The sequence below is a fragment of the Centruroides vittatus genome, unplaced genomic scaffold, assembly GCF_030686945.1.
Source record: "Centruroides vittatus isolate TY-2023 unplaced genomic scaffold, ASM3068694v2 contig_417, whole genome shotgun sequence".
Lineage (NCBI taxonomy): Eukaryota > Metazoa > Arthropoda > Arachnida > Scorpiones > Buthidae > Centruroides > Centruroides vittatus.
Genome location: NW_027122227.1, coordinates 1743018 through 1766494, shown reverse-complemented (window position 1 = coordinate 1766494; position 23477 = coordinate 1743018). Strand labels below are relative to the sequence as shown.

At 31.1% G+C, this 23477-nt stretch overlaps 3 protein-coding genes across 3 annotated transcripts; 2 read left to right on the top strand and 1 right to left on the bottom strand.

The window, feature by feature from the left end:
* The first annotated feature begins 5215 nt into the window (after positions 1–5215).
* LOC136976696 (UPF0764 protein C16orf89 homolog) lies at positions 5216–11851 on the top strand. The gene is made up of 11 exons (XM_067272060.1): positions 5216–5323; positions 5396–5550; positions 5615–5761; positions 6175–7392; positions 8081–8227; positions 8297–8444; positions 10200–10317; positions 10393–10537; positions 11452–11565; positions 11636–11674; positions 11763–11851. The coding sequence occupies exons 4-11, from the start codon at positions 7197–7199 to the stop codon at positions 11849–11851; spliced, it is 996 nt and encodes a 331-aa protein (XP_067128161.1). The 5' UTR covers positions 5216–5323; positions 5396–5550; positions 5615–5761; positions 6175–7196.
* Positions 11852–15193: 3342 nt separating this feature from the next.
* LOC136976641 (cubilin-like) lies at positions 15194–20008 on the top strand. The gene is made up of 2 exons (XM_067271986.1): positions 15194–15381; positions 17594–20008. The coding sequence occupies exons 1-2, from the start codon at positions 15312–15314 to the stop codon at positions 19900–19902; spliced, it is 2379 nt and encodes a 792-aa protein (XP_067128087.1). The 5' UTR covers positions 15194–15311; the 3' UTR covers positions 19903–20008.
* A 1742-nt stretch (positions 20009–21750) lies between these two features.
* Positions 21751–23277, bottom strand: LOC136976652 (mitochondrial amidoxime reducing component 2-like). The gene is made up of 7 exons (XM_067272000.1): positions 23064–23277; positions 22798–22998; positions 22589–22721; positions 22368–22514; positions 22235–22296; positions 22086–22154; positions 21751–22014 (listed from the first exon to the last, which is right to left on the bottom strand). Exons 1-7 carry the CDS (start codon positions 23102–23104, stop codon positions 21888–21890), a joined length of 780 nt encoding a protein of 259 aa, XP_067128101.1. The 5' UTR covers positions 23105–23277; the 3' UTR covers positions 21751–21887.
* Between the last annotated feature and the right edge of the window lie 200 nt (positions 23278–23477).

The following is a 23477-nucleotide window of genomic DNA, read 5'->3' as shown; positions in this document are numbered from 1 at the left end:
CCAAATATAGGAGCGCGACAGCAATGAGGTCATCAGTTCTTATGTGTTCGCGTATGTATTTTTAATAAACGTTATTTAGCTGAAAAATCTTTGACACTCAATCGAGTGTTGTCAATTTTTTTTAATCACAGGCAAAAAACAAATACAGGATTAGTGGATTTATAAGAAAAACGAAGTATATTGCAGAATTTTTAAAATATGGATCTCCATTTAGAGAAGTTAATGGCCAGCATCCATTATTTTGCACAATTTGTAGCGAAACTTATGCAGGTTTCAAGCTCTTAAAGCATGTTTGATGGAATAAGGCAACGCAACATAATGGCGATCTGCCATAGAGAAAACTGTCTCGGGAGGACTTTCTATGGAAAACTGGCCCCTATTTAGGTGTTAATACATTATAGGACCTTCTCTTGATATATGCATCAGGACAGGCATGGACATCGTATGCTATCCTGCATCAAATTTTACCACAGATTTTTGCAACTGCCACTCCGAATCCCTCATACACGTAGAGGGCCGAAGCTGACGTTCCGTCTGTTTTTTCAAATGTTCGATGGGCAGCAAATATGGAGACCGGCAGACTAAAGAAGTGTGTCGATGTGATGGAGACATTTCCGGGAAATCCAAGCTACGTGCTGCCTAGCATTATCTTGCTAGATGGATGTACCGTACCTCTGCTCTTCCGTCACTGTTGTCCGTACACTACTAAAGATACGAGATGGCTCCTATGACAGGGCAGTATGACGTCAACAGTGATGGCGGATTGAAGCGCGTTCACCAATGGTCCTCCGCACTCTAACACGGCGGTCGTTTCCAAACAGAAACGGCATTCGGTTTGCAAATTTGCCCGAGAGTCCTTGCTAATGGTATAGAAAGAGACTGGATTCTGTAGCTAGAGATACCTGAATCATCTCTGGTGATTTGTTTCATCTTCCAACACCTTCTCACAGTCAACTCAGAACGGCCCGGATGGCGGGTAATCTAGCCATCTTGCTTCCCTGATGTAACCTTTGTCAAACGTCAGCTGTGCGTAATGTTTTGACAGTATCGTAAAGACAAACCTGCCGCTTGAACACCTCCAAACAACATCGAAAATTATGAACACAGCGGGTTTGTTTTTAGGATACTAGAATATCGATTTTAAGACAGTCTAGTGGCATTATCTGGCTATCAACCGGACAAGTGGTCATTTATATACTTGTCCTAGACAGCTGTAGGTCGAGTTTTGCATATTTCGCCAATAAGTGTATATTAACCATTTTAAGACATCACAGAAGCGAATTCTACTTCCCACTTATATTAAAGATTTATCTTTATAAACCAACATAAATAGCGCATGTGTTTACAGTATATATAATAATATAATAATACATAATTATATACATATTATAATATATTAAATTATCATTTTTATTGCTATATATATAATTCATAAGAATTAACCGCTCGGCTTTTCCGTCGAGGCTGTTAAGACGTCATCCTACCGTTCTAGAGACCCGCGATCGAATCCATGAGACGAGTTCCAAGAATTTTTCATGGACGATAGGTCAGGCACCACTCCTCATCACTCAGCCACTCCCATTATGGGCCCGGTCGAATTCACAATGGGTGTAACCAGGACTCTTCGTATCCACAGGATTGGCATTGATGGAATAAGGCAACGAAACACAGGAACGATCTACCAAAGGAAGATGCCTCTCGGGAGAACTTTCTATGAGAAATTGGACCCTATTTATTTGAATAAAATTCGGAAAATTCCACGCCTTTGACGATTGCCCTTTCTCTCATAACAATAAAAGAAAGAAATTTTTCTCAAACCCGGATTTACAGTAAAAATAGTCTCACTTTCTACACTGTCATTCGGATGACTCTTACTTAAAATTAATTTAATAAACAATTTACAGATTTTCCTGGATGAATTTAATTATTTAATATTAATTATTAATGTCGATTAGTTTATTAAATCTATATGTTAATTTAATAAAATTATACTCGAGAGGCTGCCATTGATAAAAAAAAGTCCAGAAGAGATTTGTTAATTGAGATGAATCATTAGTTAATTATCAAACCATGAAAGGTAATCTCTTTTCTTTAAAAATATGTAAATTTCTTTTGTTTACTGGCCATTTCCTTTTGACACGTATTATTACGTTAATCTTAAGTATTATAAGAAATGGCAGCCGCTTGATATGACTAGATAAGTAATATTGCAACTGATGTATCATTGTGAAACAGTCCCATTGCTCATCGGTAAAATATTCACATTGTAAAAAGAGATGAGTAAATTAAATTTTAATTCTTTTTTTCACTTTTTCCGCTCTGTGGACACTAAAAGGGCTTTTATTTTCATACTCATCGTGGTTTCGGCCAGGCCCACAATGGGAGCGACCGGTTGGTGATGGGTGAAGCCCGATCATGATAAATTCTTGGAATTTTTTCGACCTCCCAAATTCGATCCCGGGTTCTCTAGAGCCATAAAATGATGCCTTAATCGCCTAGTCATCCGACTGTCGAAAAACCATATTGGTTTCGATGGAATGGAAGAATTTTTAAACATTAAGAATATTCTTAGTCTTTTATGGACAAAGATGTATTCATTTCAGTCCATCGTAAGTCTAACGTGTCCTATTCCATTGTAAATCTGTTATGTCTATCGGATGATGATAATTAAAATACCTCTATTCAACGCCATCTAAAGAGGTATTTTGCAGTTCAAATAACTTGCAACCAAGTTTGGTAAGGTGATATTTCGATATATACATTTTTGGTACTACATTTCATTTGTACAAGACACTCATGAAGATTTAAAATACTGCTCAATATGGCCGCCATTCTGAAGGTGTAAAACCTGAAGGCTATGTGTGTTCAACAGCCAACCTCTGTTATACTTCTCCATACAGTGTGATATTGTCTTTCAAGGCTGCCAAATTTGGAATATGTCCTCGATAAACCACACTTTTTGCGTCTCTCTACAACCAAAAAAAGAAAAAGAAATCACGCGGATTAAGACTCAAAGCGTCAAAATTGCCATAGTGGCGAGTATTTATTTATTTATTTTTGATATTGATAACGTTTTAATATTATATTACGTAATTGATATCGAAAAAGTCTTTCTTTTCCGCGTTAAACAGGTTGCTGGCTTGTAATAGTATTTTACACGTCAAATAGTTCTGTTTTGAGAGTTATTTAGGTTCCGTTTTAGACAGGTTTACTGCGTTATAATTTTATTATTAAGCTTTTAAAACTCGTATATAATGTCAAAATACTTGGCCAATTTGAAATATTTATGAATTTTATGAAAGATAAGAGGAAAATATTCGTATTAATGAAACATAATAATAGATAAATATGATTTTTTAAAATTGTTTTGATATAATTTCCGTTTCCGGTTTTATATTTTAAGATTTTTAATGCGTATTATTATTATTATTATTGTTAATTTTTATACGCTAAATTCCTTACAAGCAATTTATAATAGGATTACATAATGATTTGAATGGAGAAAAGTTAAGATATTTCTGTCGGAAGAGGCTTGAACTCTTATCATTTATCATTGATTTTAATGGAACTGGAAACAGGACTTACTACTATTAAAATAAATAAATAATTAATTAATTTTGTAGACTTTCTTTCGTATTTTTCAGCACTTACATGGATTTAAGAAACTTATGAGTTTAAAATACGGTTTTCCTTCTTAGGAAGTCATCTAACCAGTATATAGATTTGTTAGTAACTTGTTAAAAGTTAAAATAAACCGAAAAAATTAAGGTTTTTACAGTACATTTTGTGTAAATATCATGTAAATAGAGTGAGATGAATTGAAATAATGTGTTATTGTATGCCTGAAGATTGCAATTTTCAGGCATACAATAACACATTACAATAATAGACAACAAATACGATAATATATCTCTTGTTTTATCTCTATGATCAATAAATCCTAAAAAATAAAAAATAAAATTAAGAACTTTATAATATACTCATTTATAACCGTTTAAAAAATTCAGGATTTCAATATTAAAATTGACATTGAATAAATTTTTAAATTTAAATTTAACTTATTAGATTATTTTGTTATAAGATATTACATATCTTAGGTATTTTATTTAACAATAACACTTTACAGTTTTAATCGAGACACTACTTGTTATCGCCACATTATCTTATTATTTAAGTAGAGATTTCCTTGAAAAATTCAGATAAAAGATATAAAACTTAAGAAAAGTTTCGAAAAATATTAAATAGATAGCTCAAATTATAAAATTAGAAGACAAACACTGCTCAGTTACTAATGCAAATAACAAAAGCATCGTTGTAAAAATCATAAGAAATTTAATCTAGAAGAGGGAGCAAAAGGGATCGAGTAAAATACAATATTCCACAATTTATGTAAAAATTACTGAGATACATAACCTTACACCCTAGGAGGCTTTGATGCAATACAGAATTATAATCCACTCGTCAAAAACACCCCAAAATTAATTAATTGTCACCAAACATTGTCCCCCCCCGGAAAATTTTCTGGGACCCCATGCTCTCTAATATACAAAAGATATAAGCTTATCTAATACATTTTTTAATATATATTTTCAACTATCTGTATTTATCAAATAAAAGCATAATTTAAACAGGAATAAATATAAAATTCAAACGTTTAGACTAATTAACTTATTGGTAGTTAGTTTATAATTATATAATTAATTTGCATAGTGAAACTTTTTTATAATGCAAGACTTAAAACGAATTAAAGCATTCTTTTATATGAATTTATATTTGTATCTATAAATTAAAATACTTATAATTGGAATACAATTTCAAAATTGTAATCCAATTATAAGTAAACGTGCATCTTGCAGACGAAATGCCAAAGCGAATTACCGTGTGTGACAAGAAGGACCCACTCCATTCATACAAACTCTCTTCAGCTCTGTCTATTCACACTGTAATTTGAACAATTCGATACATTTGACATAAAAATATTTAGTTTTTTATTTATAACTTTTATTGTGAAATATCTTTCTGAAGAGTTAATAAAATCAAACATTGTTCCAGGATAAATTTAGATGTTTAAAAACTTCTCGAAGAACTACTTGTATTTACAGTTGTATACAAGGACAATAAGACATTTGAAAGTTTTCTCAGGAAATTAAAGCCAGTTTGATTGGTTGGGAAAACTTGCAAAAGTCAAATCTACCGAACGTGGGATGAAAAGACACGACAATTAACGGAAGGAGAGGAAAAAAAACAAGTTTAATTGACTTAACCGCTATAAAACTGAAGAAATTCACAGACTTCAATACTTTCAAGCTGTGGACCATTAAAGGTAAGGTTTATATGAGCATAAATCAACAAATCTCCTCACTTTCTATACAAAGTATCCTTTCTCTTTTGTTAGCTACAACCATGGATACTTGTCTTTCAGTAGCATTCCTATTTCTTTCCTCCCTGAGTTTATTAAATTGCCAGGAATCTGTAGATGAGAATTTTATTAATACAATTCGACACGACATGGATAAAACATACGCAAAGACTCCTAACGACAAAGCTAAGGTAAGTTCCAATTTTACGAAGATGACGAGAGTGGAAATTAATCAAATTTTCTTTGCGAGTTTAGGCCATTTTTCAAAAGTTAGTGGGCCAGAGTCCAGGATCTATAAGAAAATTAGACATTAACGTAGACGAATTAAGAAAACTCGACTTCGAACGTTACCTTACACCACCTCCAATAATAGAACCCAACTGTCACATTGAAATACAAACTGTAAGTAGAATAATATGTAAATTTAATTTTATTAATAAATTTATGACTTAAATTTAAATAATTCTGGTAGATGTAGACATGTAATTAAGAATAAAAGTCGTAAGAATTCATTATTTCATAACATTTTCTTGAATATAATCGTTATTTAAGTACTGTTTTGTTACGTATTTTAAACCTTTAACGAATTTTTAAAACTATAAAAGACCTTTTTATTCTTTAATTGTAAAGAATGAGGCATTTAAATTTATATTATAAATAAGATAAAATTGCTTAATTCGTGTATAAACGTAGGTTTAGGATCATTAACTTTTTGGAATTGTCTATTTTAATTCGAGTTTTAAATCCTTTTATTCTACGTTATTTAAAAATAATGTTTAATTGTAATTAAAGTAAAGTGTTTTATCTTTTCGTAGACTCAGCTTGTACCTGGAAAATGCGTAAAATTGGGAGGAAGAATCCCTGCATGTCAAGGGCAGCACATCCTGAAATTAGATAGTCAATGCAATTGAAAGATTGGAAGAATAACTCCAAGTTATTTTATTACGATAACTGGTCCTATGAAAATTTACCCAAAAAATTTATAATTATTATTCTTTTTCTTTTCTTTATTTAATGAAACAAAATAAAATAAAAAAAATTTACTGTCAAAATACTCTGTTCCAATATCTTCGCCAAATGGGGAAATTCATTGGTTTTATAGCTATTTTTAGCTTGTCTGTCACATAAAAAAAATAATAAATTCTATTCAAGAATAAAGTATTTTATGATTTAATAAAGATCAAAGTATAATTTCTCATTATTATTATTTAGAAAATTGGATAAAATGTTGTTTCTACAACCGCTAAATTGCTGGCGCCATTGTAAAAATATTGTTACATTTATTAGAAATAATGGAGGATTGTGTCTAACAATCGAACTAAACATCCACAGTGGAGCGTAAATGAATACACTAACAACTCAATTATAATTAATTAAGATTAATTGGATTATCGGTAACCGTAATAGATCCTTAACACTGCCGCGCTACTACAATAACAAAATTTTCTCCTCTTGTTGGCACAGAAATCACTAATTAATCGCTAAGGGGCATTTTTGGATTTTTAATAGCTGCTATAGTTGAAAAAAAAAAATGCCAAGGTTAAACCCTTTGAAGAGATTAAACTGGAAAGTTTCAGGACGTCCTCCGTTCTGTCAACCTCTTTACCGCTAATCCCATTTAAGCGCCCATTTAGTCGATTCTACTGATTTAATCAGATGCAAAATTATTCTTTAATAAATTCTAAAAATAACAAGTAAAATTCTAGTAAACTCAATTACGAATTAAACCTCTTAAATCCTAGTTTTCTCTTCTTGTTTGTTGGAATTGATCACATGATAGACGACGTCATTCGGAGTATAAAGAAGGAAAAAAAAAAGGTGTGCGTTGTTGATTGCAATGGTTCTCATCATGCTGAGAAAGTTGTCTTTGTTCTTCTTCTTCTTCTACTACTCGACTATGTCCAGGTCTGTAAATTACGAAAATTTACTGCTCTTGAGGACGATTCTAGCGCTGAATCGCGCCCTGGAATACATGGATCATCAAATAGAAAACATTAATTTGGATGGAGTTTTGGGAGTGCGTATGGCCGACGGTAAGCAATTTTTAAGTAATATGAATTTTCAGTAGGCTAAAAATTTTAAATTTAACCGAAAAAGTATTTGTAATTAACAAAAAAATAAACTTAATTAACACCTCCTTCTTTCTGATTAAAAGCAGCGCATTTCGCTCGAGTAACGTAGGATTTATTACGAATTTTTGAAGTTTATATATTCGAAAATAGTGTAAATATTGTAAATAGCCGTTTTGGTAGATTGCTTCATGTAATATTTAAAAAAAAAAAAAACTTGCTGTCAAAGCCGAGGATTCACGTGACCGTTCTTCTCAAGAGAGATGAAAGACAAACAGAGATAATTACAATGGCATTAAGGAGGAGGACAACTGTATAATAAGATCTTGAAATTATAGATGAAGTGTTGCCAAACTGTGCCGTTTGTTTTCGTAAACTGCAAAAATTTAATTACGAAGCAAATCCTTAAAAACATAGAAGCAAACATCGAAGTTTTGTTCAATTTAGAATAATTATAAAAAAAATTTTTTTTTCTTGCAAAATTTTTAATTATATTATTAATTCTTAAGAAATGTCGACGAAATTAAAAAGAAATTAAGGAAAAGTATTTAAGACTTCAAATGCTTAAAAAGTTCCAGAGAAAATGGCCGCCGTTTAGAGGTGGTCGTTGTTAGAGGTTCGCTATATTTAAAAATAAACGTTTGAATTTCAGATCAGCTACAAGTTCTGTTGAATCAACCTGTTAAAGACGGATATCAAAATATAATCCCGATCATTTCTCAATTGCAACGTAAAGCAGAATCCATAGCAAATCGTGGAATTCCTTATATCAAGAGTGCCCAACCTGTATATTATCAAGGCAAGATTATAAATTTAAAAAAATATATATTAATTTTATGGTTATTTTAATAAAGATCCATTTTTTTAGGCATTGGAAACATACTAACGAACGGTCTGTGGTCTCTTGAATATCGACGTAGAAAGGCCAACGAAAATCAAGAGAGGAAAGCTTTCAATGAGACCTATTTTAATGAATCTTTATCAGATAAATGCATATCAGAAATCATTGGAAGAGAGTATGTAAATTATTAATTTTATTATTAAATTAACTTTTAAAAAATCGAGTTTCTTCGCTATAAATTATTGCTCTTAAAACTCCTTACTTTTATAGTAAATTTTATCAAGTTTTAAAGTTATAATTTAAATAATTTTATTAGAAAATGTGGAATATAACAGTAAATTATATTTTTAAAAGGTCTAACAAGTTTAATAATTAAAATAAAAATAAATACAACTGTAAAAAAGAAAAAAATTAAATGTATATTATTATCTACAGACGTGGGATTTGTATGTTTTATTTTTGCATAATAAATCGTTAAAGAAAAATTTAAATTTAATTAAAATATGCAAAATAACTTATATATTATCGATTTTTAAAATATATTCTAAGCTCCAATTACGTAGAAAATATAAAAGAATGATTAAAATGTAATATCATCTAGAAAAATGAATAAATATTCAAAATGGCGACGAAAATAAAGTTGGAAACCGGCATTTTTCGCTTTATTTAGAAAACAATTAATGGACATTATTAACATTTCTAAATATCCGACAATTTTATAACATTTTTATCCATTTATAAACTTTATTTTTTAAAAATTAATTAAACGAAAGACGAATTTTCTGTCTTTTTTGATGTTTTCCCCCTCTTATCGGGGATGTTCTTCTCTAGTAAAGTTCGCTTTAAAATTCGAATTTTTATCGAAATTTTCTATATTTTATGTTTTAAAAGATTTTATCGAATAGCTTTATACAGTGTAGATATTATAGCAAAGAGATTCAACGAAAGAGCGATTATTTCTAGCTGTAAAGTCTAACCCAGGATTTTCTCAAAGACCAAAGATTCTCCTCAATTTTAGGAGATGCTCTTTCAAAAGTATACTTTATAACAATTTAAAATAAATATCTTTTTCTTCTAAATGACAAATATTGATCTTAAATAACTTCTATTTTCCATAATATAAAAAAAAAGATTAGTCTAAAGCTGTCATTTTTGCAGATTTTATGGATTTTTGAGCAATAAAACGGATCAAAGGATAACACGCGTGTGATGAGAATAACATTCATTATACGGATTTTAATTTTTCAGCAAGTTAACATCCTGTCAAAATTATAAAATGAATTATAAGTTCCTTTTGCATAATTTAGAGCAGTATTATTATATAAATAATGTAACTTTGATGCGAATTTTACGGATAAATTCTACGCTAGGAAAGCAATATTTTGTGGAGCTTTAAATATTTATTTATTGCTTAATTACAATCATTTTTAAGTTATAAGAAATATCATTTTTATAGGAATAGAAAAAAAGGAAAAACGAGGAAAATGTATAGGAAATTTCTTCTTTAATCGCAATTGATATCATTATTTAATTGAGATGATTGCAAATTAAGATTATCTAATTTGTTAGCAAAGAGAAAGTAAAAGATGTATTTCTTCTTCGCTTAGGCAGCCATTTTTTTATTATTATTTAAAATATTGATTAAATAAATTTAAATAGATAAATTAGATTCAAATTTGTTAAGTACAAATGTATAGATTTACAGTATTTTAATCAGTAAAATTAATTACTTAATAGCCTATTATTTTTATCTATTTTAAACAAAAGAGTTGTGTATATTCTATGATTTTAATTACTTTCAAATAAATAAAATTATCTAAATCATTCCGACTGTATAAATAAATATTTAAAGATATTGTAAATATTAAAGTAGATAGGAAAATCTTTAATAAAATTAAATTTGATAACGTGGAATGCTTTTATGAAACAGCGAAACGGATTTCTGCCAATGTGCCATTAAAGACGATTGCTGGGCCTTAATGACATCACCAGATTACTCTGGTTACTCGTTGACCCACGAAGTCATTTACCTACAATTAAGCGAAATTGTAAGTATAATTAAGTTCCGTATTTTAATCTGCATAGTTACATTTCTGATAAATTCATTTATTTATTTCATTTAGTGTCAATGCCAAACTCGTCGATTTATTCAAGATTATAACCAGAGAAGCCCGAATTTTCTTTTCAATTATCTGTGCTCTAAAATTCTTAAAGAAGCCGAAATTATATTCCAAAATGTCACCAAACAAGATTTATTTATGGAACAAAGTAAGATTTTATAAATAATTTAATTCGTTATAGACCTAAAGAATTAAATATATATATATATATATATATATATGTGCTGTATATTATTCAAAATTCATTTATCAAACTGATTAGTGTTTAAATATACAGAGTTAACCATTGAAAATATTAAATTACTGCCTTACTCAAGTACTTAAATACTTAATTATATATTTAAAATAGTGTTTATATCAATTCTATAATAGAAAAACAGGCGATTTTTATTCACAAGTGTATTTAAAACGTGCATAAACCAAACACAGTTAGCTGGCTTTTGGACCAAGCTGCAATTCTTCATGTAATTAAATTTATATTTTAAAGTATTTTTTTATAAAAATATAAAAGTTGAATTGTTAAAAAATTTCTTTCTAGTTTTTTTTTTTTTTTTATTAGAAATTGCAAGAATTTATTTTCGAATATTTTATCATCTATGATTACTCCATTTTAAAAGTTGGAAAATGTTATATATTTAGTATAAAAGCCTTCGGTAGAGATGCAATTAGGAAAGATACAATAGAACAATACGTGAATTATCAAACAACAAGAGGATCAGATCTCAATATTCCGATTATGGGTGTCGAATTCTTGAAGTTAAAGTAATGGCTTCAGCATCTCTCGTCGCTTCAGCACATCGATTTCATGAATAGGGAGTTTATAATGGATTTGGATATTTCATTTTGTTTATATTAATACGAAAATTGCATATATATAAAGTTGATTTTTTTGTTCATTTTACCTTTTAACATTTTCTTTTATTCGGCATCAATTTTATTTAAAAAAAATCTTTTAAGTTTTATGTACTAATTGAAACTTTTTAAATCTGAGTTAATGGATAATACACGTATTAAATTAATTTAAAATTGTTTATAGTATAAAAATTAATACATTTTTTTCAGTCGGAGTATGTGGCATGAGTGGATTTAAAGACTTTTATCGTCCACGATGGCTAGAAAATATACTTAGTTGGCAAAATTATAATGGCTGCTATGGAAACGTGATAGGAAAACACGGTTATTATTTGATTTTTATAAATTAATATTTAATTTATTATAGAAATTAATACAGGTTTACTTTTTATAGATGTAAAGATAATTAAGAGAGAAGAAAAAAAATTAAAAGGTAATTTATTTATTTATTTATTTTTTAATTTTTAGAAAGAGAAATTTAATTTTTTAAATAATTTTTTAATATTTATTTCGTCCAACAGATGGCTGCCTTTCTCACAAAACTGCAGTAGCAATTATATGTCTAACTGTGAATATTAGATTTATTTTAACATCATTTCATAGTTTATGAAATTATTTATGCTATTAATTTGCATTATATAAGATGAAAAATGTATAAAAAGAAATAATATAATTTATAAAAATTATCATTTATTTCAATTATGTATTTATAAATTAATTATAGAAAAATATTATTAAATTAAAAATGATTAGTATTGCAATGCCTTATCTTATTTGCTGCTTCTTAAATAATTCATCGAGTGACATTATTTAATTAGAAATTAATGTGTATGTACACATAATAAGTCATACAGAAAATTAATTTTTAGTAGTCGATTTTATCTCACCACTGAACAACGTAGATAAAGAAGCTTGAAAAGTTACACTCGATTATACAAACAGAAAACACGAGCGATGGTTTTACGGAAATATCTCTGCCAATAAACGGAAATGACGTCATAGACTCACTAGGGGTTCCTCTATCCGATAATGGAGCTGGTAGAATGGAAGTTTGACAACGTATCTTGTAGCTCCGAAATCAGAAACCAGCCACTCTCATATAAAACGTGATGTGCCTCAACGATCGTTTTCTTGTAAACTACAAATGTATATAGAAAGAAGAACAGATGGAGGATGAAATCAATTTTATAATTAAACTTTATTGCTAATTAATGTTTACAAATAACACAATTATAATAAAAATAATAACGAATTGGTTAAAGATACAAACGTCTAAATTAAATAATATGGAAGAGTAAACGATGTTTTAATCAGAAAATTATCTTTAAACTTCGGTTAAAATTCGGAACAATTAATATTTAACCTTTAAAAGCAACGAAAAGTTGTGCGTTAGTATCTTTCCCCTGTACATCTGTCTTCCTTACATAGCTACTGTTGAAGCAGGGAAGCCGAACTTACAACGATTCTTCGATGTTTGAATCTCGTTAGAAATAAAGCAATTTTTTATAAATTAAAATTTATAATTTAACTAATCAAATAATACATGTTTATTTATATATTACAGTTTAAATAATAATTTTCGTCTAGGGAATAACGTTTCAAACATCCGATACAAATTAGATCAGGTTGTATGAAACATCATAAAGGAGGACCACAATTAATTGAGTAGCTATTTACTGCCATTCTTCTCTATTGAGAAGTTGGATTCAGTACGCCTTGTACTTCCTGAAGTAAAGTTTTCGGATATGGGCGAGGTCCTTATATGAGAGAAGATTGAATTAGCTTTGCCCTCTTCCTTGTCCTCTGCAGCTTAATTGAATCGAAGGCGTTCTCTGAATCTCTTGGGGCCATAAATGTCTGTTGGTCTCATCGTATCCTTACAACCGAATCCAAAATACTGTAGCGAATAGATAGGTGTAATTTATAGAGAAATAATAATATTAAATTTATTATTATTTAATACTTTTTTGCTAAGTATAGAATAGCAATCAATACATTTCTGAAACATCCGGTATCTCCGGATATCTTCATCTTTTATCACTAGACATCATTTACAGCCATACCAAGATATCTTTAGCTTAAGGGATTAGGGAATGATCACAGTATCGATCTAAGCTTTTCAATCCCTCAACGTTATTAATAACATAGAAAAACATTAACCTTTATCCACTAGAGATTTTCTTAAACTTGATATCTTTATAAATTAAACTTTCAATTATAAAACTTGTTATTTTATATTTTATTTAATTAATTTTAACCACAGTCGTTTTATATTTTAAAATAGATTATAATATTATTTTAAATAAATAATAATAATAATAATAATAACATTTCTACTTTAATCTAGAGTAAGATAAATACAAAAAATAATCAAAATATCTGAAATTTTAATAAGTTAGCTAACATTTTAAAATTTTTAAATAATTCTTAAGAAATATAAATAAATAAAAATTCATTAGAGATGAAAATCTTTTAAAGACTTTAAGCTTAGAACGTTAGGTGAATAAATGATATTTGAAAAGCATTTAGTTTTAAAAGCTAACTTATGTTTTTATCATCTTTTATCACAACTCATATTTTAGAAGATTAAAATAATTATAAAAATCACAGCATAAATAACTTAAAAGCGATCAAATTTTGAAGACAGTAAACAGTATAAATACCTATGAGAAGTTTAAGTAATGGATTTTAATTTCGAAAAATTAGAGGAAAAAATAATTTTTTGTTAGCAAGAATACGTGTTGACTTCTACTTAACTCTCGAGAGAGAAAATATTGTTGCACATCGTTTTTTAAAAAGATCTTCAACTTTTATCAACAAAAGAAACTAAGCCATGTTGAAGGGAAGTTACCAACAATAGAAGTGTCGACCATCTTGCTCTCTTTATACTTGTGCATTGAGCCATTAAATATTCCCAGGGTGTGTAGAAATCACAAAATTGACAGGTTACTGTCTGACCTTTCACCTCTCTTATGACGTCATGTAGAGAATTTAAGAAAAACATTCGCAGTTTGTTAAAGACTGCTTATCGACTGAATAAAGCTATTAATCAAAAATGGATGCGAGTGATATTTCAGACTCGAATAGATAATAATGACTTTTTTCTTTTTTAATTTATTTCTCTGACATAAAAAAAAACGTGACAAATTATAAAATTTCATTTTTATCTACCATTTTTGCTTAATTATTGACTAATGATTACCTTGCATATTCATTAGTAATAATTTACTTAATGAATATTTATGAAATTCGACATTAAAATTCAAAAATTCTGTTTCAGAAAACTGAAATAGTTATTTATAAATTAAGGAATTATCATACAACTTTTAAACGAAATCAACTTTTTTAATGTTTTATTTAAGATTAAAGTTATAAAGTTATAAAAGCACGTATTTTGTTGATTTAAAACGTTAGAAAATCGAGATAAAATATCAAATTTTTTAGTTGGAAACTTAAAAATTATGTATTTAAAACGATTTATAAGACGATAAAGAATAATAATAATTATTATTATTTTTTATTCTATCAAGGAATAGAAGTTGTTCAACTTGACTCGATTTTTAATAACAATTTCTCCATACAATAAAAAAGTCTTTACGTGGCACTCGTTATTTTGACAGGTGAAGCTGTTTCTATTTTATTGTATCGATTAAAAAAAATATCTGAAATCAATCAATCTTTTCCAAAATCGATGCTAACATTATCGAAAAAATTTCATATTTGCCAATTAATATCAACTTATCTTACATAAAAAGAGGAGAGAGAATTTTAATGTTTTCCAAATGAAAACATTAAATAATTGGTTATAATTAATTAGCGTGGGTGTTTTATACTGGTTAAAGTCATATTTACAATGGTGTAGCAGTTGTTCGGGTGCGACAACACGTCAGTCTGCACATCACGGGTCTGGAGTCAACTGCACATCACCTCAGTCCCACACAACGGACAATCAATGGATGCGTGATCTACGCAGTCCAGCGAAGGACATCGGACGGCGATGGTCGACCACATCCGTTCTGTTAAGGTTTTTTTGGTAAAGTGTCCGTAATGTGGAAGGATCGCTCGTCGACATGGATCAAAAATCATTGGCAATCACTTATCTTCTCTTCGTCTGGATCATCTGTGAAGTTTCATCCAAAGGTAATTTTTCTCTACAAAGTTTCTGCGCTCGTCATTTTTATTTAAGAAAATATCGAAATTTCAGTATTAAATTTCTTAAGGATTTTAATTCTAATCAATATTTATATTTTTTAAACATGAATGAGAAATAAAGAAAATAAATCCTTTTTTTTTAATTATTATTTTAATTATCCAATTTCTCTTCTAAACTTTTACGAATTCGCTAATTTTAAAATATTATTTATATAATATTAAAACTTTTTAATTGTCATATCACCCTATTGTCCGTATAAAAGAGGTTTGAATCGATGAAAGAGATCGAGCTTTAAGATAAATTTTCTTTAACTTTTAATGTAATTAAAATTTCATTCTGTTATATTTTGCTAGAGAGGAATTTTGTGCTCGGCCGGAGCTCGATAAATTACATTATTGGCCCTAGAAGTAAATAGGGTCTTTTATAACAGCCCATGAAGTATGGCTCGGAGCGCTTTAAAATTGCTCTTATTTTACAAGTGCCTCTTTCACTTTCTTTTCAACCATTCTGGAATTATAAAACTGCGAAAAGTCAATTTTATTTCCTTTTTTTTCTTTATATATATATATATATATATAAGAGCAACGATCAAACTCTAAGATAAACTATGACAATACCTAGCTAATGACGTAACAGTCGTACGTCGGACTCACAACGTTCGCATTACGTAACCTGTGACATTTATGTTCCCCTAAATCAGGGGACCGTACCCAAGGGGACGTCCTTATCGTTTTTAACGTCACATGGTGTCAAATGTGCAATGATATAAGCGGATTTGAAACAATGATTCTTTGCCAGATTTTTTAAAACACGTGCTAGCTTAAATTTTCAAATTTTTTCGAGTTAATAAAAAAGCTTTATAAAAATTATTCGCTCGTATAATAAATGAATATGTAAAACAGTTCGAGAGGTTTAATAAATGCTAAACTTTTGTAGAGTTTGATCGCGGCGGGGGATTTTCGGAACATTAATCTCATCTTGTAACAAGCGCAGCATTGCATATACAGTACCAACATCTGGTCTGCTTTTCTGCTAATGGACTGGAAGTCTTCCAAAAATTTGCCCTCCCGTTCTATTGTGCGTACAAGTCTTTCACTAACTCCTCCAGGGGGGAGACATCGCTCTTTTCCCACGCCAACCAATGCACCAACTTCACTGCCATCTATCATCAACAGGCATCAACCTTAGGGACCTGGGGTGCCAAATTTGCTGTACTGTCACGTGATAAGCTCCGTCAGCAAGTTTCGATAGATAGAAGAATACAATTAAAAATTGCCTATGAGCGTGATGCGTGAAGAACTTCTTTTTTATCAACCCTTTTGGCGAGTAAGCGAAATTCGAGATTCTTGCGGGTTATAAGCCCATTTTACATCAATTTTCTTCAATACGAAACGGTTTAATTTAGGGTAAAATTATTTGAATAAATTTCCTACCAATAAGAAATTCGTTAGCAATATATTTTATATTTAATTGCTCGGTTTAACACATAATAAATGTTAAGGAGAATAGGAAACAGAATTAGGAGAAATGTAGTAATATCTCAAACAAAATTAAGGGTTTGAGAGGATCTGATTAAGAACGATTCATACTCATCCCTAACGACTAGAGTTAAGGGAGTGTAACGCAAGAAGTAATCACCATACAAATACGACATTGATGCAATGACTTGGATTAGGGACGTTTGACCCCCCGCTGTAATTCTATTGATTGAGGATGTTTGCTGGATGTATGCTTCTCCAGCTCTCGAAATCTCTTTCTCCCTCTCTCAGATTTACAGCTATACTATTCATATATGCAAATTTAATAGCCATAATTCGTAAGATAATTTTAGAATATTTAATTTAATAATATTAACATCGTGTTTTATATTATAGTCGATAGAATTAAAAAAAATTGTTAGAAATTATTTAAGTTAATTAATATTTATTTATTTAGATCGTTGCTTTCTGGTTTTAAAAATAATGTATAAAAAATATATTATTAAGCGTAATTTATTTTTCCATCTGGAAAAAGAAAAGTGGTTATCGAGCTTAAAAAAAGAAAATGGAGGACTAAACGACTTTTTGGTGATTTTGTTCTTCGTGTGATTGCATTTCCGTCAATAGTGTGACAAAACACGATCTGCCGTGATTGATATTACTTTAGCAATCGAACAAGCAGAGAATCGATCCATTCACAACTGTACAATTGTCTTTGCAGGTTGCAACAAAACAATTCGTACAACGAGGGCCGTGAGAAGTCCAAAGCTAACTCGAGCCAATAAGAACAAACCAATTACATGTGTCTACCACTTCTTAGGCTATGGGGATAAACGGTCTCTTAACCTGTTCGAACTCAATATCCGTTCCTTTCAAGTCGGCAAATTAGTTAATGGAACGACCTGTACTAATGGTTACCTGCAGATCGTGGATCATCGTTTGAGAATCGAAAATTCCGGTTTCATCTGTGGTAAAATTCGACGTAGCAGAACATTATTAGTAGAGAGTGAGTCCGTTACATTAATCTTTCACACGGATTATTTTACAAGAAGAACGTTTTTTAAAGCTCAAAGTTCGGTTCTGCCTCAACCTCTTGCTAGAGAGCGTCATAAAGAACTGGCCGCTAAAAACCCTGGTAATCTGATTCAAGGTACTTATTGCGATAGGACTTACGTTAACTGTATCGGATTCTGTGACGTCATGAGCCCCGGTTATCCGGGTGTTTACCCTCGAAATCTCACCTGTCGATACAAAGTTATTTTCAATTCGACCGATGCTAGAGTGACAATAGGAGGACAATATTTCGATAAATTCGATGTTTGGGGTGCACCCGGTTTCGTGGGACATCGGATAGTGACGTATTGTCCTTACGACTACATCAGAATTCAAGATGGTCTGACTCCTAACAGTCCTACGGTGGGGAGATTTTGCGGCCACGGAACTCTGCCTAGAATCGTGTTAAAAAACCCGGCCATGATGCTCGATTTTGTTGCATCTCCCGCTGGAAGCCTGCTAAACGACGGTTTCTATCTTTCCGTAGGATTTGAAAGGCGTTTGCAAGAAAATTCGGGAGAACAAATCAGCGAAAACAGTTTTCAATGGACATTCGAAAGCACCGACAAACCCCATGGTTATTTTTATAGTCTGAGACATTGGTATCCGGCGAGAACTAAATGCGTATACAGGTTTTTAGGTAGACACGGAGAAAGAGTTTGGATTAACTTCCAGGGATTTAATATTAGAAGGGGCTACAGATGTAGGGATAAGCTATTGATTTTCGATGCCTCCTGGCCAGATACTTCGAGGTTAATAGGTGGTTTCTGCGGTCACACTCGCCCGAACGAAACTATGATGTCGAGTGGGGAAAGTCTTTTCATCCAATTCGAAAGTATAGACGGCTCTTACGACGGATCTCAATTCGAATATTCCGCATATTACATGTTCGTAAACAGTACACCCGCTAGAAGTGTCGTGCCGGATACGGATTGTGATCAAGTGTTTTCCAGTTCTTCCTCCACCTCGGGAACATTCGATATTTTACCGAATCGTCTTCAACTTCGAAGGCGTCAACTCAAGTGTCAGCTGCTATTTATAGGAAGACCAACGGAACAGGTGAGAATAATTCTGGAAGAGATGCGCTTCGATCCGGTAAAACAATGCGTAAGGGTGGAGAAAATCCGTTGCGCCGATACCCAAGTCGATCCTCTGGATCATCTTGTCATCCTTGAAGATGATAGAATACTGGATTGCCTGTGCAGCGACCCACCAAAGAGGGTTGAAGTGGTAAGTAGCGGTTCGATGATAACCGCTCTCCTACGGCTTCACAACATCCACTATTTAGCTCACAGAGAGACAAGCAGTTTCATATTTCGGGGAAAGTACGAATTTCTACAAGTGGGATGCGGGCAGAGCATCTTATGGGGCCGTCAAGGTAGAATAGATTTTCCAGTTTATCCCGACAGACTTCAAGAAATCATCCAATGTAAGTGGACGATAGAAACATCACGCGACACACACATCCTCGTCAAATTTCCTCGTTTAAGATTACAAAACAACTGCAATGAAACTATGATAAAGATATATGCAATAGGTCAAAAGTCACCTTATGAGAAAATATGCGATAGCTCCGAAACTCAGGAAATACTACCTCCAGGATGGGATTCGCCTACTGTCTCCTCTTCGGGACACAAGATTATCATCGAACTAACTTCGTACATAAAAAATATAAGTTTTAGCCTTCGATGGACCGAAATTCGTAGATTTGAAGGCGATAACCAGTGCGATTATGTGTGTAGAGATAACCTAACATGTTTATCCAGCAGCCTATTGTGCAACGGTATCATCAATTGTCCAGAGAAAGGTTACATAGCTAATCCACTGGATGAAAGTCCTTCAAACTGTAAACCGTTGGATCTGTTTGTTTACTATCTTCCCGCTTCAATAGCCCTTATACTTTCACTTTTTACTACCAGTTTCATCTTCTTTTATCTGTGGAAGAAGAAAGAAACACCTACACCCAGACCAAAATAAGAATTAAAAAGGTGATAAATTTTATATATATTCTCTCCCGAGCTTCACAATTAACACAATATTCACACAGCAAATAAAAAATTAAATAAAAATAATAAATAATTTGAATTTTTATTCATTTGATAATTGTGCAAAGTTAAAAATGATTTTTGTATAAGGATTTTTAACAAAATTTGTAACTTGTAACAATTTATTTTGAAAAGTTGGCAAAGAAAACAATTTAAATAATATCAATAAAATCAATTAAAATTTTTAAATATTTGTGTCTAAAATTCGTTTTTCCTCCCTCATCACTGTCTTTACAAAGAATTTAAATGAAAAACGGAGGAAAATTAATTAACATTTCTTCCTAAGAATTATTTTTATTAATTTCAAACTGGCGAGATGCTAGAATTTTAATAATTTTAAGTAAACAAAGTATAACAATTCGTGAAGAAACGTAATAAAAGTGAATGTCAACATGATCAATTTAGTTTTCCATCATAAATCATTGTCATAACAAATCTTTTCATTCAAATAATTCAAGATTTTGACATAAAAAATCAATTGTTTGGTAGAAATTTATTAAAATAAGATAAATGAGAGTACGCCGCTTACAATTTTAACTTTTTAAACGTATGACAAAAAATATTAATATATATATATATATTTTTTTTTTTCCGATTTAGAGAAAGAAATTTAGAGAGGATTACTTAAAGTATACTAAAGAAGAATTCCCATTTCTGAACATAAAGGAAATCGAAAGTGTCTGATACTTTCTCTTAGGCGTTAGAACATTTGTCTCAATCTTTCAGAATGCCAAGATAATGAAATTTCGATCCGTTTTTAAGTGCTTCTTGTCTTCGAGCATTCATTCTACTAAAACAATAGGAAACGTAACTATATGCTTCCTTCTTTAAACAAATTATCTAAATTGGAAGCTTGCTAAAGAGCAAAACAATTCAGTTTTATTGATGTCATTCTTTAAATTCCTGGTAATGCTCTTAGCGATCTCGACTGGAGACAAATTATCTATATATGTATCCCCCCATCAAATTATGCCTTTTAAAAACTCTACGAATATTCAATTTTCGGAATTAGATAAGAAGAAAATTAGTAAATTCTCCCTAATATCTACCACGAACAAACTTCATTTGTTATCCCCTTCCCCCTGGTCAAGGGGAGTCACGTGATTGATCTCGACAGCACGTGACCCTGTAGGAGAAAGGACAGATCGTCCTATTTTGTGTTTGACAGCTGGTCAATGACGTCATGAGAGACAGCCTTACCCCATACGGAGTATTTTGTGTCAAACTGTATCCAGAGCCACACACTTTTGCCATAACAGATGTCGCGTAGCAAATATGAATGGAAGAGATACACGTGCAGCGCACATAATCGCCACCTCAATGGCAAGCACTTTGTGGAAATGTTATTTTCCTAACTCCGTTGTACTTTTAAAAACCCGAATTTTTATTCAAAATGGGAGGGAGGGTTTATTCTCATTTGATATCTCCGTAACTAAAAATCCAGATGGCATACCTAATTACAGAGTAACTTCTAAAAAGGGTATCATTGCAGATATATTCTCTAGTAATGAAATTTTCTATTTTTCTTAATTAAAATGGTTTATAGTAAGACTTTTTTAGGTTTAAAGGGCAGGGGAGCCATTATGGGCCACAAGTTTGGACTATATGTATAAAAAGATAAATTGCTTTCAAGCAAAGAAGCATACAGTTTAAAATCAACCTTTGAATTACTAAAAAGGAAACTTCTTTAAACTAAATAATTAACATTTTTTACGGAAAATAATAGAATTTATTGCAGTTTACCGTGCTGCCATCTGTAGCCGATAGAATATATTAAATATTGAATTTAATCGAAGAGATCTTCGAAGAGATCTCTTATACTTTTATTTCAAAAACAATTAGCGGATTAGTTAAAAATTACAATGAAAAAAAGACAAAAAATTTGAGTTATCGGTTGTGGATGCTGACAAGAGAACTTTAATCATAATATGCATAAACAGGATCTCCTACAGATATAGTTCCTGGCGCTCTTAGTTCGTGGAGTGTGCCAAATAATGGAGCGTTGCCGAATTTAGAACCCAGTTTACCCGTCGCTAGTCGGTATCTATCGAAATAAAGAATAAATTAAATACAGAAAAAATATCAAGCATTTATATATAGTTTATTATAGCTTACTTTCTTAACGCTTCCATGACTTTAGGCGAATAGTCTCCAGTTTCGGGATCCACATTAACAATGGGACACCTGGAAAAAAGAAGTTATTTTAACAATATATATATTTATCCCGAATAATCTTTAAAAAATACAGAATATTTTATAAATACCTATCACAAAAACTAGCAAATTCAAATTCCGCATCGCCGATCTTCACGTACTTCCACTTATCCTGAAAAACGTAGGAGAAGGACATTTAAAAATCTAATTATTATTGAGAAAATTCTGAAGAAGACCTCTTACATCTTCGAAAGGTTCCATGTTATCTCCGTCTATTATGATATTCGGTCTAAAGTTTTTATAAGAAGCCTTCTTCTCTAATCTCTTGTTTAGATCACACACGGACGGCATTGTTATCATATGGTAAGAATTATAAGTATGATACGTTTTCTAAACGAGAGGAGGAAGAATTGAGATTAGAAACAGGGAGAATAATTGATGAAGTATGGAGAAATTATACCTACACGCTTAACATTACCCTCCTTTAAGTGTTCTATCGATTGTATTATGATTATGTCATCTCTTCCCGTGTACTCCCTCAACAATTTACTTACATCATCTCCTGTATATAATCCTTCTAAACACTTCCTGTAAATTCTAAACAAGGAAAAAGTATACGTAACTGTACACACTTCTGGAAAAAAACAAGATTGAAGAATGGGTTGATAATTACTTCGTTTCTTTAACGTCAGCATCTTCAGGAATATCTTTAAAAATAGGGATTTTTAGTGGCGGTTTACTAGGATCTTTACCATTTCTTACAATCAATTCATTTTCGGTAACACACGGCGATTCAGGATGCAAAGTTACAAGAGGGTGTACGTACTGTATATCTACATACAACTTATGATTGTCGGACATCACCATCCACATCCTAGAAGATATTTACCATACAGTTAATAAAGCTTCCCCTAAAATTCAATAGAAAAACGTTCATACCTATCTCTGATACCATTCACTTCGAGCCCGAGTGGTGACATTCAGCTTGATTAACTTCGACACCGGCGAGAGATTTGACAGGATAAATAATTAGTTTAGTTACTTTACCTACTAAACGATACCGTTTCTTCCTACTTTCGTAAAGAAGTAGGCCGAAGAAGGTAGCAATACAAGCTACTGCAGTTCCAAACAAAACTACAGACTTGGGAGTCCATCTACAAGGTATAAAACTATTGTAGAATAATAATTAAACGTCTTAAATACTAAATAAAAGATTACACTTACACTGGCGAACCATTAGAACTCATCTTCTCCACCCTAACAGTAAGGAAGGAACAATTAAAAGACGAGGGTATAGCAGTTTAACTATGACTCTGCAGTTTAAACGTTTTTTATATTTTGCATAAAGTAATG

What these genes read in the sequence shown, in the direction of transcription:
- LOC136976696 (XM_067272060.1), top strand. Translation starts at nt 7,197, where the DNA reads ATGGTTCTCATCATGCTGAGAAAGTTGTCTTTGTTCTTCTTCTTCTTC. An exon ending in GGGAGTGCGTATGGCCGACG is followed by an intron (nt 7,393 to 8,080) that starts GTAAGCAATTTT and finishes TTTGAATTTCAG; the next exon opens with ATCAGCTACAAGTTCTGTTG. An exon ending in ACCTACAATTAAGCGAAATT is followed by an intron (nt 10,318 to 10,392) that starts GTAAGTATAATT and finishes TATTTCATTTAG; the next exon opens with TGTCAATGCCAAACTCGTCG.
- LOC136976641 (XM_067271986.1), top strand. Translation starts at nt 15,312, where the DNA reads ATGGATCAAAAATCATTGGCAATCACTTATCTTCTCTTCGTCTGGATC. An exon ending in CTGTGAAGTTTCATCCAAAG is followed by an intron (nt 15,382 to 17,593) that starts GTAATTTTTCTC and finishes TTGTCTTTGCAG; the next exon opens with GTTGCAACAAAACAATTCGT.
- LOC136976652 (XM_067272000.1), bottom strand. Translation starts at nt 23,104, where the DNA reads ATGTCACCACTCGGGCTCGAAGTGAATGGTATCAGAGATAG. An exon ending in GCTGACGTTAAAGAAACGAA is followed by an intron (nt 22,722 to 22,797) that starts GTAATTATCAAC and finishes TTCCTTGTTTAG; the next exon opens with AATTTACAGGAAGTGTTTAG. An exon ending in TTTGCTAGTTTTTGTGATAG is followed by an intron (nt 22,155 to 22,234) that starts GTATTTATAAAA and finishes TCTTTTTTCCAG; the next exon opens with GTGTCCCATTGTTAATGTGG.